Here is an 18,371-nt window from a genome sequence, read left to right on the forward strand (position 1 = left end):
CATTGTATGGGATATACTTCTTAAAATGTTTGTTTGTATTCTTCAGAAGAAAGAAAGTCATACACATCAGGGATTGCGTGAGGGGATGTAAATCATTATTTTGTCTTATGGAATATGGTATATTCCTGTTATGTCAAATAGCTTCATCTGGGCAGTACTAAATAAAAAAAACAAAATGCAAATTTTACGACGACATCTTTTTTCTTTAAATGATTAACATTTTGCAGATTCTGCAAGGGGGATGCAAACATATGCACTTAAACTGTATAAAAAGGCCTATGCAAAATCAAGTAAATACATACACATCTTTCTTTAAAAACTCCATCCTTGGAAGCATTGTGTTTCATTTTTGTGCATCCTAATGGTCGTGTAGATGATGTGTGTCCACCGCTGCTGTGACACATGTACAGAACACCTGTCGCATGTTTCTGGGCTCTATTGTTTCTCCATGCACTGCTGCTGTGTCTCTTACACAGCCTGTTCCTGGAACATCAACCCAGTCAGATCCAGTCCTCATATTACAGCAAAAAATACACTCAATATGCTCTTGCAGTATGACGGTACTGAAAAAGAGGTTGCTAATTCTGTTTAGTCTATAGATTAGACTGTTCATGCGGTGGTGTGTGGGTTTTTCCATGCCATAGAAATGGCTGAATATGCCAGCTTGTTACTGTCAGTCAAATGAAAGCAATATGGGGTCTAAAAGTCTGAGACCACAAGTTAAAATGTATTCATTACAAATTGTTATCAGCATAGCAATCTAAATGAAAACTTGAATTGAGATATTAAGAATTCATAATTATTTTGTTTTAATGCCTCCACACGGACTCAACAGGTTTGTGTAAAACCTGATAATCCATGTTATCCCAGCATGATTTGAGACATCGTGTGTGCTTCTGTAGAAGCAAGAAATCCGACCTTTTGTACAAAGGAGTTAACATGGGCATTGACACAAATAAGCTTATTAGATTAATGAGCTACAATAGTGTAGAATATTATAAGTTTTGTTGTTTAATAATGTTCTTTGTCTTTATTTTCTATCTCTCTTAATTTTCAGGCTTAAATTAGATTTTGAATGTGGTTTCAGACTTTTAGATCTCACTGTATAATTAACATGATGCACTTTTCATTAAACAGAAAATAGTCTTCCACAATTCTTTTTTCCCCCTTATAATGTAGACAATAAGGTGATGTCATTTCAACAGCAGCCCATGGTAGCTTAGAGGATGTTTCCGTCTGGTTTTTGTGTAATATTATTTCCAAAGTTGTTTTCTTCTTCTTTTTTCAAGATTAAATGCAGGATGCCAGCTGGCAGACAGATGGTTGTGGCTTTATACAATTTTATTTAAAGACACATCAGAAAGAAAGAGGAGGGAGAGAGAAGAGAACAGCTGTAGTATGCGGGACAGGATGGTATGTTGGTCATAGCCAGGAACAGCCAGCTGAATATAAGAAAAGAATCGACAAAGACCCTTTCAGAAAAAAGAAAAACTTTTCCTAATGGCAAAAGACAGCATTTCCTAAATATGGCTCAACTGAAATTCCTAACATTTGCTAATCTATCACAAAAATGGGATGATCTGTGTTGTCTTTGTGTGCACATTGAAGTGTACTCAGTCTCTCTAGACTCGTAATTAAACAAACAATAAAAAATTTCACATAATGCCAAAGTATCATAATTCTGTTTGAAATACTGTTTTTTTTAATAGGCAGTATAGTAATAAGCTACAGTTCAATAATGAATAAAGCCATATTCCCTCAGAGCAGTGCTGCTGGTCCTCAGCTGGGTGTCCTCTGTGTCGTACCACAGACCCAGGGCCTTGTGCCCTTTAACAGTGTTTGTCTCAGTGTGAAGGGGCTTATAAACTGTAGTAAACCCTTTCTATAAAGCACAGCAGTGCTGCCTAAGGAAAACCGAAGTGCATTCTGGAATAGTAACCTGTGATATAGCAGTTCGTTTTAACATAGAAAACATGAGCTAAAACACTATGTGCAACATTTGCATTGTTATAATAATTAGAATTTCTTTATTTTGACTCTTTACAAATCCAGCTATTTTACACACATAAAATGTATTCAAGTGCACAGTATTTCTCCCAGGCAGAGAGCCGTTTCAGTGTTCTATCTGGAGAGTCAGTGTGAGTCCTGCCTTGCACTTGAGACCAGAGAACAAAACGGCCTATAAGAGGGGCATGCCATATACAAAATACATGTCAACAAATTCAATTAAATAATATAAACACACAAAACAATAACAAACAAAACCGAGTTATGGATGGTATTAAATTACCCAGATATCCGATCGAATGATCTGAAAATTGTTATTGTGATCTTGATATACAAAAAAAATATGATTTCCTAACGTAAAAGGTAGAAATGCACACTCCACTGTTCAGTGATACAATAATGTGACTTGTATAGATTTAATTACAATTCTTCTACCACTATGGGAAAACCATGATTATAAAACCTCACACACACTCGCATACTGCATGTCACACACAACACACACACGCACGCACACACAAACTGTACTGGCGTAATTTCAGTTTTTAATGTTTTATTATTTATTTCTCCTTTTTACTTTCTTTTTAAAGGAAGCTTTTAATCAAAGAGCATTTTTGTTCATATATAGTTTTTACAGAAGAAAATACTATACAACCATTTTTCCCTCCTGAAACAATATTTTTGATGATATTCATCTACACATTTAGTTGCCTATATTATGATAGTTCTTTCAAAGTCGCATTTAGGAAATAATTATCATTTCCTCGCCTCGCTTTTCCTTGTTTATATTCAATGGAGGCCAAATAAAATTCATTCTTCTCTTTTTGTTTTTGTAATTTGGAGCGGAGCACTGGAATAATTTCCTCTGTATAGAATTCATTTAAATTACAGTAATCATTAGTGTTACTCATTAGGCAGGCCAGGTTCTAGCATGCCCATTTCATATTGAAATCATCCAATCTTGGAAGCAAAGAAAAAAGTTTTTTTCCTTAAATAAAACACAGAACAACAGTTCTTCATCACACTATTTGTGCATCAAATCAAGGTGAACTAAACAACATTGTAAAGCAAATTCCCTGTTAAAATATATATGCCATAAATTCATATTGTAAAAATTAACCTAAAAAGTGCAAAAAACACCCTAGAGTTTTCTCATTGCAAGGTCACATAAATATTAAATAACTTGCTATTATTGGAGCGAAACCACAGCTGTTGTAAAGAGAAAAGTAAAGCTTGAAACATTGTTTTCGGTCTGTACAATTAATAAAATCACACACTTTCCATCACCAGCGCTAGCATTCATCATGGTGTCTCTGTAATGCCTGTCCTCCATTCAGCCAACTAGAAAAACAAGAGTCTCTTTCCACATTTCCTCTTCCTTTAGAAATAGGTACATGAGGCTTCTGAAAAAAAGAAGCTTCAAAAAGCCAGTCTCCATCCTCCAACTTTGTTACAACATTTTTTTTCATGCTACAGAAATGAAGGGAAAAGCATAACACCTACAAATGTCTTTTCCCCTACATTCAGAAACATGTGTCTTCTGCTTTGTTTGATGGACACTTGAGTACATCTATTTGGGGATGAAAAAAAGACAACTGTAATCTCCCATTCATTCTGGGCAGTAGCACCATCATCACATTACAAACTCTCCAAAACAGGGTGCGCTGATGCCCGTCTTCACAACAGACTAATTTACAGTAAGACACCCCCACATCATCTGGTCATGCCTGTGCAATTAAAAAATTATGCAAAAAAAAAAAAAAAAACACAAAAAACTATAGTAATGCAATCATGTAAAAGATAACAAAATGTATTAAATAGAGGCTTAAGTATCTGCTCTAGTCTTTACAAAAGTGCACTATGAATATGCAATGCCAAATGGGTCCTCGTTCAGATCAAGTGAGAGCTAGCGTTTGGTGAGTTGCGTTCGCTGAGATCAATGCTTTATGGCCTGAAGCTTTGCAGTCACTGTTTGTCTGTCATGTAGATGCAGGTGAATGTCCATGTGGAATATAGCCTATAACATCGCTGACGTTGATGTTTAATTGAGAACTGTGATCATTGTAATAATATAAAAAGAATCAACTGATAAACGGAGTAGCATACAATTCAAAGCACTGATGCAGGCCCCTGCACTTCAATTATAATAATATCAATAATAATAATGACACAAGATGTTTCTGAATCAATTATTTTAGCAACATTCTTTATAAAAGACTCCTGCAATGTACAATTGTCTCTTTCAGTTGGTACGAGGGTCCTGCAATCCAGTGACTGCAATTAAAATGTACATTAACGTCCACACACATCTACTTTATATAGATATTCATATATATTGTTTTTTCCTTATTTTTTCCACACAAAAAGTAACAAATGAAATCGAATAAATTAAGTTCAAACATGCACACACACAAAAGACCGATGTGTAGGAAAAGGTTTACATAGCCACCCATGTGTAAAAGAGGGCCTCATCTGTCTGTCTCTGTTCATTTTTTAATGCATAATTAAATTAATAATGTTGGTCATCTTGTAAACATCATAATAAATCATTTTGGGCCTTCACTTTTCTTGTGTAGTTGTTTTTTTTTCTTGTCATCTGCAGCGTCTCTAAGCATGAAAAATTAGGCCACTCAAACTTGCGTTTGTTCAGGGAATTACAGCATAGACTAAGGGCTCAGCCTCTGGGCTCCTCTTTATCCAGTTGGGAAGTCTCGGCGTGGGTCATGGAAGCATCAAAACTCTCACCATTGTCTTTGTCAACATCTGCCTCTGGCATTGAATCTTCATATGAGTCTGTATTCATGTCCTCCTCCAGTTCCTCCTCCTCTTCATCATCATCGTCATCATCATCCTCAGCTATTGGCTCATCCTCGGCTGATAGGTCGTCTTCTGGATCACCGGAGGTGCCGGTAGTGTCATCCTGAGTGTTGGTCAGGCCCAGTGAAGCAGCTGGGCCAGACCTAGCGGCAAGGGACAGTTGCTCTCTGTGCATCTTCTTGCTCAGGTCCATGGAGTCACTAAGGCCCAATCCAGCAGTGTTCTTCAGGAAGAACAGGGAACTGTTGGTGTCCGTTCCGAGATTCAGAGAGCTATCGAGACTGATTGCAGATCCTAGATGCTCATACTCTCCAGCACCTCCAGCTGAAGGGAGATACATGGCCACGTTGTTGTGGGTCAGCCCCGATGTGTTGGGTGAAGTTGGGGGCAGATTCATGGGGGCAGGGGGCAACCCTAAGCTTGCATGGTGGTGGTTGCCATCCTGGTTAGGGGAGATAGACGGCAGCTCACCCCTCTCCTGCTTCTCATGCTTGCGCTTGTGGGAATCCATCTGGGACATCCCTACCACCGTGTGCTTGCACTCTGGGTAAGTGCAATGGAAATGCGAGCATTTGAGCTTGTACTTGCAGTCAGTGACCTCACAGTCTGCACTGGAGCTGAACTGGCAGAAACCAGCAGCACTGATCACGTCTTGCTTCCCATGGTGTTTACGGTGCGCCGTCACCTTGGTGCTGTCCGTGCAGCGGAAGCCACAGCGCAGACAGTGGAAATGGGTGCTGTTGCCGGAGAACTGGCAATCTGGGAAGTTGCAGCACAACGAAGACTTAAAGCGCTTGAAGTCATCCAGAACCAGGTTGTCCACTCGGTCGTGGTGCTGTGCATGCTTATACATGTGGGTGCGGCCGCAAAATTTGTAGCCGCAGTTCTCTCGTGTGCAGTGGTAGTGAGTGACCTTCAAGGAGAACTGGCAGGCCGTATCCTTGCAGTCCTCATAGAGGTCGTAGCGGCGAAACCCTTCCAGCATCATGCCTTCATCCAGCATCTTGCGAGACGAGGCTGTCTTGCGGCGCTTGCCAAAGGGAGACATGTCTTCAATGATCCAGAAACGTTTCTTGGAGCCAGTTGCAGTGGGGATCGAGATGGTATTACCTGGAGGCAAAAAAGGCATTTACAGGTTAGGCACCAATTGGTACATCAAGCAGAAAATCAATTATATAAAAAGCCACTACCAATCAGGAGTGGCCACAGAAGACATGCGCTCTATGAAGACTACACCCAAAGGTTCCTCTCTTACAGCAATTTACTACAGTAATGTGATTCCATGCCATAATCAGACAGAGACAAGTCCCATTTGTAAAGAGTGCTGGTGACATTTTAATGTGAGTGTCACATATACGTACTGAGAGAGTTCAGAAGTACTTCCGTATATCCGGCTTTATGGTAGAGCAGGATTCCCTTCCATAAACTTGAGGTCAATGCTAATTATTTGCTCCCTGTCCAGGCAATCAGGAATCACATGACTCTATTAAACTCTGGCATGATTAAACTAGCTCTTTATAGCAGGCTACTAATGGACTGTATTTAGACAGTGGACTTAATGTCAGGTGTGCAATGCACTACATTGTGCCACATAGACTTGCATGAACATCTTTGGAATAATAACACTGGTTTAACCACAACTTCATGACATATGCATTGCATGTCTGAAATCCAACATATTTATAATCTAGCTGATGGTTTTGTAACTAAAATTATATCTGATTAAACTTTTTTCAGAGGTACCTGCAAAAAACAACACCTTAAACCAGCTAAAGATTGTTTAATCTGGTTGAGCTTGTGTCCCAGGTTAGCCAAGCTGGTCTTCAAATGGTCAAGTTGGTCTCCTAGACTAAGCAAACAGACCAACCTCACCAGAATTGGAGACCAGCTAAAACCAGCATACAATTTTTGTTTGGTTTAAGATGCTTTTCAGATGGATTTTAATCTAGAAATGAAAACTATAGTTAGTCTTGAGCTGCAGTGTTCGAGTGGAGACGGTATAGGTACCTGCAGCGTCCTGAACTATAGGGACATCATTTTTAACCGAAGACGAAGTCGGAATGATGGGACTGAAAGCTGGTGTGTTGGTTGGCATGACAACACTCCTAGTGGCTCCAAGAGAGGCGCTGAGCAGAGAATATGACAGACAGGATGGGGAGAGAAGGTATGGGAGCGAGGAGAGTTGTGGCCGGAGAAGAGCAGAGGAGAGACATGGAGGCTGACTCTGGAGCGTGTGCTGATGAGGAGGTGGAGGTGGTGGAGGAGGTGCAGATTGAAAAGGAGAGTCAGCAGAGGTAGTGGCAGGAGGAGGGACCTGACAGCCTGGTCCTACAAAGACAGGGTGCCAAAGAAGGATGGTGGGAAAAGACAGAGACAGGAAGGAATAGGACACAAGGGTGGGGAGGTAAAAAAGGGAAAAGAGATCAAGTAATGAAATAATGAAAGCCAAATGGTAATCAAAGTCAGACAACAGCCAAAAGCAACAGTGATGAAAATGGAAGATAACATTTGAAACCAAACAATGAAACTATAAAATCAATTCAGTGAAGGAAAGCTCTGATTCAAAGAGCAGAAGCCTATAGTTAAAGATGCTGTGAGCAATGTTAGCAAAACCAAAACCCTGATTTCAAAAGACATGTCAGCCAATATGATGTCAGCAAACCAAATGTGCACAATGATTTGCAGGCAAAGAGCAAGTTTTATGATTGGCTCAAAAAGGGTGAGTGCACCCATATTCTTTTTCATTTATTTATTTATTTTGTGCTGTTTACAGAGCCTAGGGCTGCAAAAGAGACAAGTGTTGTTTCTCAGGGCACCCATTTCAGAGATAAATGTAAGATAGCAGGGATATTTTATCGGTGGTATTTAAAAAACAACAACCTTTAAGCACCTTTTAGCCCAGAGAAAATGGTCGATAACTTGTGCCGCCTCAATGTAAACTACTGAGTTCAATGACAGTAGGGATGAAAAGTAAGGGATGCCTCAGTTATTGAGTCGCCACAGGGATAGCGTTAATGTGAGACCTGTGTGTGTGTGTGTGAGTGTGTGTGTGTGTGTGTGTATGTGTGTGTGTAGGACTATATAACAAATTTAGTGATCTATAATTTAATAAATATCATTACAGTGGGAAACATTTGTTGGCTCTGATGCTGCATGGACAAGTTGCTACTTTATGAGTCACAGCTGGAAGAAATTCAATGAGAGGGATTTTACGTTACTGTTTGTCAGTGTAGGACAAAAGGCCCACAGGATACCAACACAAGGAACCAACACCACCAGTGAAATGTCATTGACTAATTGACCAAAGAAATGTCTAAATCTTTACTCCATTGGCCACATTGGGCCTCATTTGTGATTTCATTCTATTCCTCTCGTATACTGTCATACAATTCAAAATGCAAATGCAAATGCAAATGCAATGCAAAATGGCATAGGACATTTTGTCCTGTTTTCAGAGAAATCTAACAAATTTAGTAATGTTTATGCTAAAAAAATAAAAAATACAAAACTATGAGAAAAAAACACATGATTCAGAGGTTAAACAAGTTAATTTTTCTAACCCCACTGACAAATAGTTTTTTTTTTTTTGCTTTAAGAATAATCCTCACAAAATTTTGCTAGATTTCTCTGAAAACAAGGCCAAATGTCTTTCTTCTTCTCAAGTATTTTTTTTTTCTTCTTTTAACAATGTTCAGATATTTTATAGAAAAATAAGACAAAAAAAAACTTTGTCCATAGTTAAAGAAATATTTCACCCCAAAATGACAATTTTATCATAATTTAAACACCCTTAAGTTGTTCCAAACCCATATGACTTTCTTCCTTGGAACAAAAAAGGAAATGTTTGGCAGAATGTTCACCTCAGTCACTATTCACTTTCATTGTGAAAGATATGCAATGAATGGTGACTGAGACTGAATATTCGGCTACCTTATATCCATTTTGTGTTCCATAGAAAAAATATGGGTTTGGAACAACATGGTGAGTAAATGGTGGCAGAATTTTCATTTTTTAGTCAACTATCCCTTAAACAGGGTCTTTTGTGAGGCTGAAAATATTTAATAGTCATGGAAGTTTTCTGGTTAACTAACCTGTTGGCGAGCTGTCGTTGCCCACAGGGGTGCTGGTGCAGCTACGGTCTTGGTTTGAGGACTCTGAGGAGAGGCCAAGTGGGCTTCCACCACCAGTGTAGTCCATGTAGTCATCATTTTCCTCAATCATGCTGGAGAAGTTAGGGGTCATACCAGGATGGCTGCCCACCACACCAGATGAAGCTAGACTGGCCATGTGGTGCATTTCCTCAGTCCGGTGGGCATGAGAGACCACCTATATAATGGGAAACGACATCATTATGCACAACCAGTTGTACATTTTGAGCAATTTTTTGTGGTCCTGCTTTGTGACAAATACATTTTTAAAAGTACAAATATTTCATATAGTTTCCCAATTATTATAAGGTCATAAACGCTGCATGCAAAACAATTAAAAATGAAGTAGCAAAATGCTTTAAAATAGTTTTAGCTGGAGAACAACATGTTAAAATACAGGGCACTGCTTGATATTTAATGTCAATGACCCATAGAAATATATATAATGGTTAAAGTGCTTGCTACACCCCTGATTTTAAGAGTAAATGTCCCATTATTGTATTCTTTCTAAAACATTTGGGGTTATAACTGTGCTCATGGCAATTCAATAACTTTTTATTTTCAACAAGTGTTTGTACCTGTGATGGGACTCGGTCGAAGTTTTTCCCCAGCATCCTCCTCATGTGTTTGCGGGCATGCGAGGTCATCTGGTGCTTGAGCAGGAAGGAGAACTGACAGCCCTCACGGATACAATGGAAGTGGCTGTTAACTTGGTTGTATTTGCACCCTGCAAGAAATGAACGAACAAAATTAACTTAAGCAAAGACTATCTTCATCGCGCCTGGGTTTCAGGGACAACATACATCACAGAGACTCTGCGAGGTAATGAGGGCATTGTGCTTCTGTCCTGTGCCTGCATAATGCGGAGCGACAGAGCAGATGAGTCCAGTGTCATACTGGGAAAGTCGACCCTTTTGAAGATTAGACCTGTGGTGCTCTTTTATTACTGTGACATCTTTTATTCAATTTGGAATTTACATAAATACATTCTGCATTTGGAGAAGCAATAATGCACAACCCTGCAAACCAAAGTAAACACACAATTATTTCCATATTAAATTCATTTTTCACGACCTATCTGTTGCTGGTCTACCCCCCCACCCACCCTGTTTTTCCCCTTGGTTTTTATGTTTTCCACAAAGGGCTCTACAGATTTTAATGGTTATAAGTTTTCAAATTTAAAGACTGCCTCTGTGCACTAATCAAATATTGTAGGGTGCTCGTAATAATTTTATTGATAATAATACACGCTAAAATAATTGAAAGAGTCACATTCAGGGCAGGTGCGGGCTTGTCCGTTACCATGGTAGCCGTGGCACGAAGTAACTAGCCGCCTGTTGTCAGATTGCTTTTGTACACAAGAGTGATATACTTTAAAAAGGCAGAGTTGAGTAAATATGAACACATGTTGCTCATCAGCACTCTTTGTGCCACCAGATCCTGGTATCCTCATCGATGGTGTTCTGTTTTAGGTTGCTGCCATGGATACCACTTTCCTAGTCCAGCTGAACCATCAATTCTTTATGACTGTATGGTTTGCTTTTGTCATATGTGCCTGGTTTATACCACTAACAATGCAACAGGAGAGATCACAGACCATGCAAACCTGTAGACACTTGTGATACTTTCCACTCTTCAATAAACGTTATTTTTCCTTGGCTTAAAGGGATAGTGACTTTTTTCTTCTATGGAACACAAAAGGAGATGTTAGGCAAAATGTTAGCTTCAGACACCTTTCACATTCACTGCATCTTTCTTTCCCTATTCATAGAAGTGAATGTTGACTGAAACTAAAATTCTTCCTAACATAATTTGTACAGGTGACATAAGGGTGAGGAAATGTTGATAGATAATATTTTGCATGAACTATCTCTTTAAGGGGAGGGGAGATGTGCAAAAAAAGAAAAAAAAAACTTTTAATCTGACTGTTTGTGATGATGATCGAGGCTTGCAAAAAAAGAGCAGCACAAACAGACTGAGCTCGACAGGCACAGTAATTAACAAACATATGTAATTGCTCATTCCTGACAGGTTAAATATACCCAAGAAAACAACCTCCGTTTGATTGCCTACTATAAATACTGAAGTATTAATGTATGACAAAAAGGCAGACACCATTTTTCTCAGCCTGTTTTTTGTAATCTAAACGAAACGACCCCAGCGTTACAATGAGACAAGACCATCTTTAATTCTGCCAAACGTGTTTGTTCAGAAAAATGTAAATGATGAAGCTGGCTGACTCTGAGCTGTTGTCAGTGTAAACCATCGAATTGACAAAATATCATTTTACAGATACTAATGGGAAAACAGCTTCTAGGAAACACTTAAAATTCAGTGAATGAGTGCGAAGCACAGCCGTTTCACGTCCCGTGCGTGTTCTGCTGTGAAAAGCGTGGCAATTAGCAACTCAGCGAAGGGAACGGCACTTTTTCTATAGCTGCCAGCAGAAAAAATTTGTTCATATGTGTTCATCGATTTGAAATTACGATTAAATCATTTGTGATTTCACAAATTTCTGATCCATCTGGCTGGATTACTAATAGTGAGCTGGCAGTCACTGTTTGAGAATAAAGTCTGAGTTCAGATGAAGAGAGAGTGTTTGGAAGCAAGAGTGAGTGATGTGAATGGTGACTGAAACAATTAGGATTGTGGGAGGCAGGACATGTAATACTGTATTAGTAAGATTTCACAATGTAGAATGCAATAAACTACAATCCACATTGGCAATCCACACCCAGTCAAGCCAGTCATATTGCCAAAGGGTTGGCAATGATCACCAAGTTTTCTCTTTGAGTTAGACACTCCTTTTGATACAGTTGACCCCCCCCTCCCCCCAAAAAAAGTATTTGGATACTTAAAAATGTCTGAATGTCATTGCATTAGAAAACAAAGTATCAAACCAAGTGGCACTCCAAACAGATGATTCTAGAACTTAAAAAAATGTAATAAAATACTTTTAACAAACTGGTCTCAAGGTGATTTTTTTCAATTCAAAAGTCAATTCCCTCAAGCAGAAAAAATGCAGGTGTAATGTATTTCATCACATTTAATATGGACATGTTATATAAACATTTGACAACCAGAAAGTGTCCAAATACTACTTTGCAGGGCCACCAATAAGGGGGTACAACTAGACATTTTGTTCCAGTTTGATGGGGCCCTGAGTTGGGGGGGGGGGTCCACAGAAAGGCTATTCCATACTGCAGAGCGCATCCAAATGCATTCAGCAGAAGATTCGGAAATAAACATGGAGACAGTGCTCAACAGCAATGTGATGAGAAGTAGGGTGTGGCCGGCCCGTGAGGGTGCACGGCTGGCACTGAGTTGCCCCAATCAGCAGGAGAGAGCTAAGGAGCAGCCAGGGATGCCAGCGAGAGAGAGAGAGAGAGAGAGAGAGGCAAGCAGCAGTGTTTGTGTGTGCGTGTTTATGTTTTGGTTATGCTTAAAAGTATATTTACGTTGCATTTTGTTGAATTAATGGTTACATTTCGACATCACCTGCTTCCTCATTTTGTTGAAGAGATACAAACCTTTGGTTACATTGGTGCCGAAACCCGGGAGGAGGCCACTGCCATCTGCCTGGAGGTGGAGGAGCCCGTTGCCGTCCATCTGGAGGCAGTGCAGCTGGCTGACCGGAGTGTTTTTTTTTCCCTCTCTCCCCTCTCTCTCTCTTTCTCTCTCCCCTATCCCTCCCCTCATCCTCCTCAGGTTCCCAGGAGGCGGGGAAGATCAGCCGGTGGTGAAATGGCCAAAGTGGCAACTCATTCCCTCCAGGAAAGGAGAGTAGGTAGTAGGTCAAGCTGGTTGATTGCCCGGCCTGAATCAGGCATTGGGGGTATCTGACGAAGAGGAGGGTGTGGCAAGGCCTTGAAGGTGCACGCCTGGCACTGAGTTACCCCAACCAACGAGAGAGAGACATTTTTACATTTCCTGGGTTTTGGCACCAGTGTAACAGGGTTTATATCTCTTCAACAATGGAGGAAATGGGAGACATTGAAATCCAACTAAAAGACTTTTAATTCAACAAAACACAACATAAAATTGCTTTTCAGCATAATTGCACACACAAAAAGACTGCTGCGTGCCTCTCTCCCACCATCTCTCTCTCTGGCGTCCCCGCCTGCACCCTCACGGCCCGGCCATGCAAAAGCTGGGATAACTGTGGGATAATTGGACAATGGACTGGAGGGAGGGATGTACAATGCTGAACACATTTTTACCAGGCCAAAGAACTACCTGCAGCCCTGCAACTTTGTCTTCATTGTGAACAATATTCTTTTATCATTTGAAAATCTAACAAACTTCTCTTTGTGTAATGCATTGTTTGAAAAGTGTGTTTATGCTTTATTTCTATCAAATAAATGCCATTTGCAAAAGATTAATTAATTTTCAAGTGTCCAAATATATTTTGGGGCCACTGTACATGAAAAAAACGCATCTGGTTCTTACCAAGTCTACCACATTCTTCTCTCTTGGTGAAGTATTTGAACCCGTTGGCTGCGCGTCTTTCGGCTTTCTCATGCTTCTTGACGTGCCAGGGCAGTTTGGTGGTGATGTTTGTAACGAAGTAACAGCCAGGTTTCAGACAATGATAGTGGCCCCTCATCCGAAACTCACAGTGCTGTGGAGATCAGCAATTAAACACAAACTGTCAGACTGAAAACTCTTTTAACATCATGTACAACATTCTACGTCACCATGGTTCAGTTTTCAGGTTAATTACAACCCATTTATCAAAACATTATGTTAATTTACAAGCATTACTAAACTGACTAGCTTTTGAAACAAAATTGGGTCTGATAGTTTGTCAGAACATTATTCCCAGTACCAAAGGGAAGAAGTAGGTTATGTCTGCTCATAAATCCTTTTTCTTTCCCTTTTTTAAAGCTTGTGACATGACCAGACTCAATGACCAAGTGAAATCTGGAGTTTAGGTCTAAGCTGTAGCCACTGCCCACAATAACAACAGCAATTAGTTCATTTGGCGATTCATCCATTTCTAAAACAGCTCTTTTGCCAATTCATTAGTCTGTGTGTGTGTGTGTGTGTGTCCTCGGCAATATAACCTGTTTCTGCACCACCATCTGTTTCCAGAGAGGCAGATCCCTCAGGAGCACATAAACAGAACCCACTCTACTCTGGAGAGAGGAGGGGGGCTTGGAGAAGTGGGGATGGGATGCAAAAATGAATTCATTTAAACAGGTTTTGCTCCAATTGCAAGTTGCAAGAAGGGAGGGCTTTTTTCTATTAATGATGGAATTTATTATGAAAAGCAAAACTTGTTTATTTTATACAGGTTTGGGGGCTCCAAGGTGTTTTTTGTGTTTGTTTGTGATGCACAGAGACTTAAGAAGTTAGACATTTTCACAATGAATATGTATCGATCCTCCTGTGTGTTTTAAATGTAGTGTTTTAAATGTACAAAAAAACAGATTTGTACATTTTCCTAAACAAATTTGAATGGTGATTGTCTGTGCAAAAGTCACTGCCATAATGCTAGGGTGTTGTGGGTGATTGGCAGGGTTTTGATATATAGTTGCTAAGGTATTCTAATTGTTTTAGATGTGTTGCTATGTGTCTGCTATGAGGTTGTAGTTGCTAGGGCTTTGTTAGGGTGTTCTGGGTGGTTGCTATGGCATTGCTATATGATTTCCAGTGTGTTCTGAGTGTTTTAAATGTGTTGCTTCGTGGTTGCTAGTGCTTTGCTAGGGTATTCAAGGTTGTTGCTAAGGCATTTCTAGGTGTTTCCTAGGGTGTATTGGGTGGTTTCCAGGGTGTTGATATGTGGTTGTTAAGGTGTTCTAAGTTTTTTTTTAAGTGTGTTGCTATGTGTCTGCTATAGTGTTTTGGGCATTTTCCAGGTGTTAATATACGGCATGGTTGATAAGGTGTTCTGAGTGTTTTTGTGTGTCGCAATGCAGTTGCCCTGGTGTTTCAGTGCTAGGGCTTTGCTAGAGTGTTCTTAGGGTATATTGGGTGGTTGATCACTGGCCCATGTCTGAAGAGCCCACCCCCAAATCTCTATAATATTTTGGTACCTATATTTGTCTTAGGTCCCTTCTTCAATGTAAGTCTTTTTTCCATCCAAATTCATAGTCAAAATTCAAAGTCTGATTGCTTAGAAAAGTAATAGCAGACCTCTCCTCAACAAGTCACACATTTTGCTAACTTGCCTTAACAAGCACCACTAATAAAAACACATAATTACTATTTGTTATGGTATTTCTGTATGTTTAAGGGCTTGCTCACCTGGTTAGGACAAAGACACTGTAGGGAGTAGTAGGAGAACTGGTCTCGCACATTCACCAGATTGTTGTTGGGGTTAATGTGGTCCAGGCAGTGCGATTCAGCCTTTCCGGAGGTTTTACACACATATTTGCAGTTTCCAAACAGACAGTGAAAGTGGAACTTATTGGAGTATTTGCAGTCAGTGGCCAGACAAGGATCACTGTGGGGGAAAAATACAATGAAATCCCATGGAAAATGGAAATACTGGTAGATTAACGTATGTAAATTATACCACTAAAGTATTATGGATTTAAAAGAAAGGCAATGTCCACTCACTTGTCCTGGAACTGCAGGAAGCCAGGCTTGACCTGAGGCTTAGCATTCTCCAGTGAGGTTGTGGCCAGAGGGGAAGTGGCTGGCATACTGGGCATGGAAGCAGGAAGTTGGGGGATCGATCCAGCCAGCTGTTTCCAGGCTTGCAGTGAAGGAGACGAGCTGTACCCCCCTGAAACAGCCAGGCTGGGCACCTCCATGGGAGGCGTCTTGGCCATGGAAATGGGGGCAGCCATCTGATTAGGGGCACTATCATTGGATTCCTTGCACTCGTTGAAAGGGGACTCTGATTTAACTTTAAGGTTGGCTCTGAAGTGGAAGCTAATGACACAGAGGTGTATCACCCATTAGATGAGCTATAATAGAGCTGCCAAATATAGCAGCAAATTAACATTACTTGATCATAATCATGTAAAGTGTGAACTCAACATTGAGAAACTTTGATAAAACGTCATTATCTATGATTGTACTTCTTGGTTTCCATTTTAATGTGTAGGAACCCTGCAAAATTATTTTCTTAATAAGTGTTTTTGCCTTGTTTTCCAGTTTAAGTAAAATTGCATAAAATATGAAGAATATAGAAAATATATTTTAAAACATTTATATCTTGAATTAAGTTTTTTTAAAGTCAGGTTTATGCTTAAAACAATAAAAAATAATTAGCAAATGGGTTTTAAAAAAAGGATTAGTTCATCCAAAAAATAAAAGGTTGTCGTAATTTACTCAGCATTATGTCATTCCAAACCTGTTTGACTTTATGAATACTAAAGGAGTTGTTAGACAGAATGTTATGGATTGACATTACATAGCATCTTTTTTCCATACATTGAAGGTGAATGGTGACTGAGTTTGTCAACAGCCACCATTCTCCCCAACAACTCGTTTTACTTTCAACAGAAAAAAAAGAAAGTCTATCTTTAATTCAAGATATATATTCTAGGAAAACCCATCCAAATATCATACACAAATTTGTTTCTCAAGTAAATTTTTCTTGTTTAAAGGATTTTTAACCACTTCACAGATTTCATATTAGCATATTAGATATTATATATATATATATATATATATATATATATATATATATATATATATATATATGTATGTATATATGTGTGTATGTGTGTGTGTGTGTGTGTGTGTGTGTGTGTTAATACTGATTTAGAAAAGGTTTTTTGATGTGAACTAAAGTGCTCCTTACTTCGCGTGTTTGATGGCTCCATCCACTGTACTGAAAAGGGCCCCACAATCCTCCACCAGGCAATGAAAATGTATCTTCTGCAAGAAATCACACTGAGCTTCACAGAAATCATCAGTGTCATACCTGCACAACATGAGAAAAACAGAAACTCATAAAAAGGAGATAAAGAAATCAAATTGCTTGTAAATTTAGTTACTCTAACGTGCTAGTATTCTTGGTTTAGCTCATGAGTATCTGACTTTGAGTAAGGTGATTCTTTAGATTGCACTACACCTAAAATAAAAGCAGAAGTCCCTGGCTGGGACATTTTGTCAAGGCTTTGTAACTAAATACAAAACATCACATGCTCTGAATAAACCCTCTCTTTCCACATAACAACCTGGGAACAAACAGTTGCGGATGGCACTGACAAGCACCCGGGTACATCATAAAGACTGATGGTGACAAAAACCAGACACCGTCTAAAAAAAACAGAGGACGAGCAGCCAGAGAACGGCTGTGTTTTCTGTAATAGATGTTCTATTATGGCATACTGTGGTGATACATACTGTAGTGTGGTAGTTGACAAATAACATACACTTTTTAGCAAGGTTGCAGTTCGTTTAAATAGTCATGCAGTGTAACAAATTAATTTTAAAAGTTACAAAACTACAAATATTCTATGTTGTCTTTAATAAATCATATGTATAATAATTTCACAAGAATTTGAAATATGCCTTTTAAAAGTAGTTTTAGATAAATATAGCATGGCCCACTGCAGTATAGTTTTTCTGTTTGAAATTGAATGTCATGTCAACTACCTTTTTACAAACTGTGGAAGAAATGGAACTCTAAATGTTTTTTTTTTTGGACTATAGGAACAGAAGATTATTTTTTAGGCACCTGTGCAGATAGGTCCTCCATAGCTCAATGGGTTTCTCTGGACCCGATCTCTTCATCGCCCTGCAGAGATACTGAGCTGCCTCTGAGCCATCAGCAGCCTGAGCTCCCTCCAGCTCTGACTTTAGATCCAAAGCATTGAAGAAGCCAGGATTCACATGTGTCATCTACATACACACAAAGACAACAACACACATGCTTAGGCAAGTTTCATCACACCTTATACAAACAGCCTAGACGTACTTGAGTACAGAAAAAACATACAACGGTTTTTGTGGAATTTATGTTATGAGCTCAGTTTACTTTCTTGTTTCTGTGTGAGAAAATGGAGGTGCATAACCAGCTAGACAATTAACACAAATTAAAAAAGTGTACACAATAAACAAAATACACAATGTACACCATGTAAATGACAATAAATAGAAAAAAAAACATTAAAAGTTATTATAGGGTAATATATTTGAGGCTTCATACAAGTTTTAGATTCAAGTGTTGTACTGTATATGAAACAGAGAGAGCTGAGCTCAGCCATCAAGTAAACTAGATTGAGATTTCTATTTAAATCATCAAGGTAATGGTTCATGCATATCATTTATTTTAGTCATAGAAGATGTATGATGAAAACAATGTCCATTTTAAGCTCCACAAAAACACACAACATTTAAATATCTGTTCAGCATCATTTCGTCTTTTTAAAAAATGAGGGTGACAGTTGCTCTTTTTTTCTCAGCGCTGACTTTTTAATCAAATAATTTACAAAG

At 39.1% G+C, this 18,371-nt stretch overlaps 1 protein-coding gene across 2 annotated transcripts in view; it reads right to left on the reverse strand.

The window, feature by feature from the left end:
• Positions 1-1,926: 1,926 nt before the first annotated feature.
• LOC127618740 (zinc finger protein castor homolog 1-like) overlaps positions 1,927-18,371 on the reverse strand; it is a 111,483-nt gene continuing 95,038 nt past the window's right edge. Inside the window, exons 11-19 of one of the 2 annotated variants that reach the window (XM_052091359.1) lie at positions 17,614-17,777; positions 16,732-16,854; positions 15,537-15,854; positions 15,222-15,420; positions 13,422-13,593; positions 9,551-9,699; positions 8,916-9,150; positions 6,832-7,152; positions 1,927-5,934 (exon numbers count right to left, since the gene is read on the reverse strand). In XM_052091359.1, coding sequence (XP_051947319.1) covers positions 4,682-5,934; positions 6,832-7,152; positions 8,916-9,150; positions 9,551-9,699; positions 13,422-13,593; positions 15,222-15,420; positions 15,537-15,854; positions 16,732-16,854; positions 17,614-17,777 — 2,934 coding nt within the window. In that variant the 3' untranslated portion in view covers positions 1,927-4,681. The remainder of the gene's footprint in view (positions 5,935-6,831; positions 7,153-8,915; positions 9,151-9,550; positions 9,700-13,421; positions 13,594-15,221; positions 15,421-15,536; positions 15,855-16,731; positions 16,855-17,613; positions 17,778-18,371) is intronic. The other variant, XM_052091360.1, reaches the window with a different exon arrangement.

Source organism: Xyrauchen texanus, chromosome 25 (assembly GCF_025860055.1).
Source record: "Xyrauchen texanus isolate HMW12.3.18 chromosome 25, RBS_HiC_50CHRs, whole genome shotgun sequence".
NCBI lineage: Eukaryota > Metazoa > Chordata > Actinopteri > Cypriniformes > Catostomidae > Xyrauchen > Xyrauchen texanus.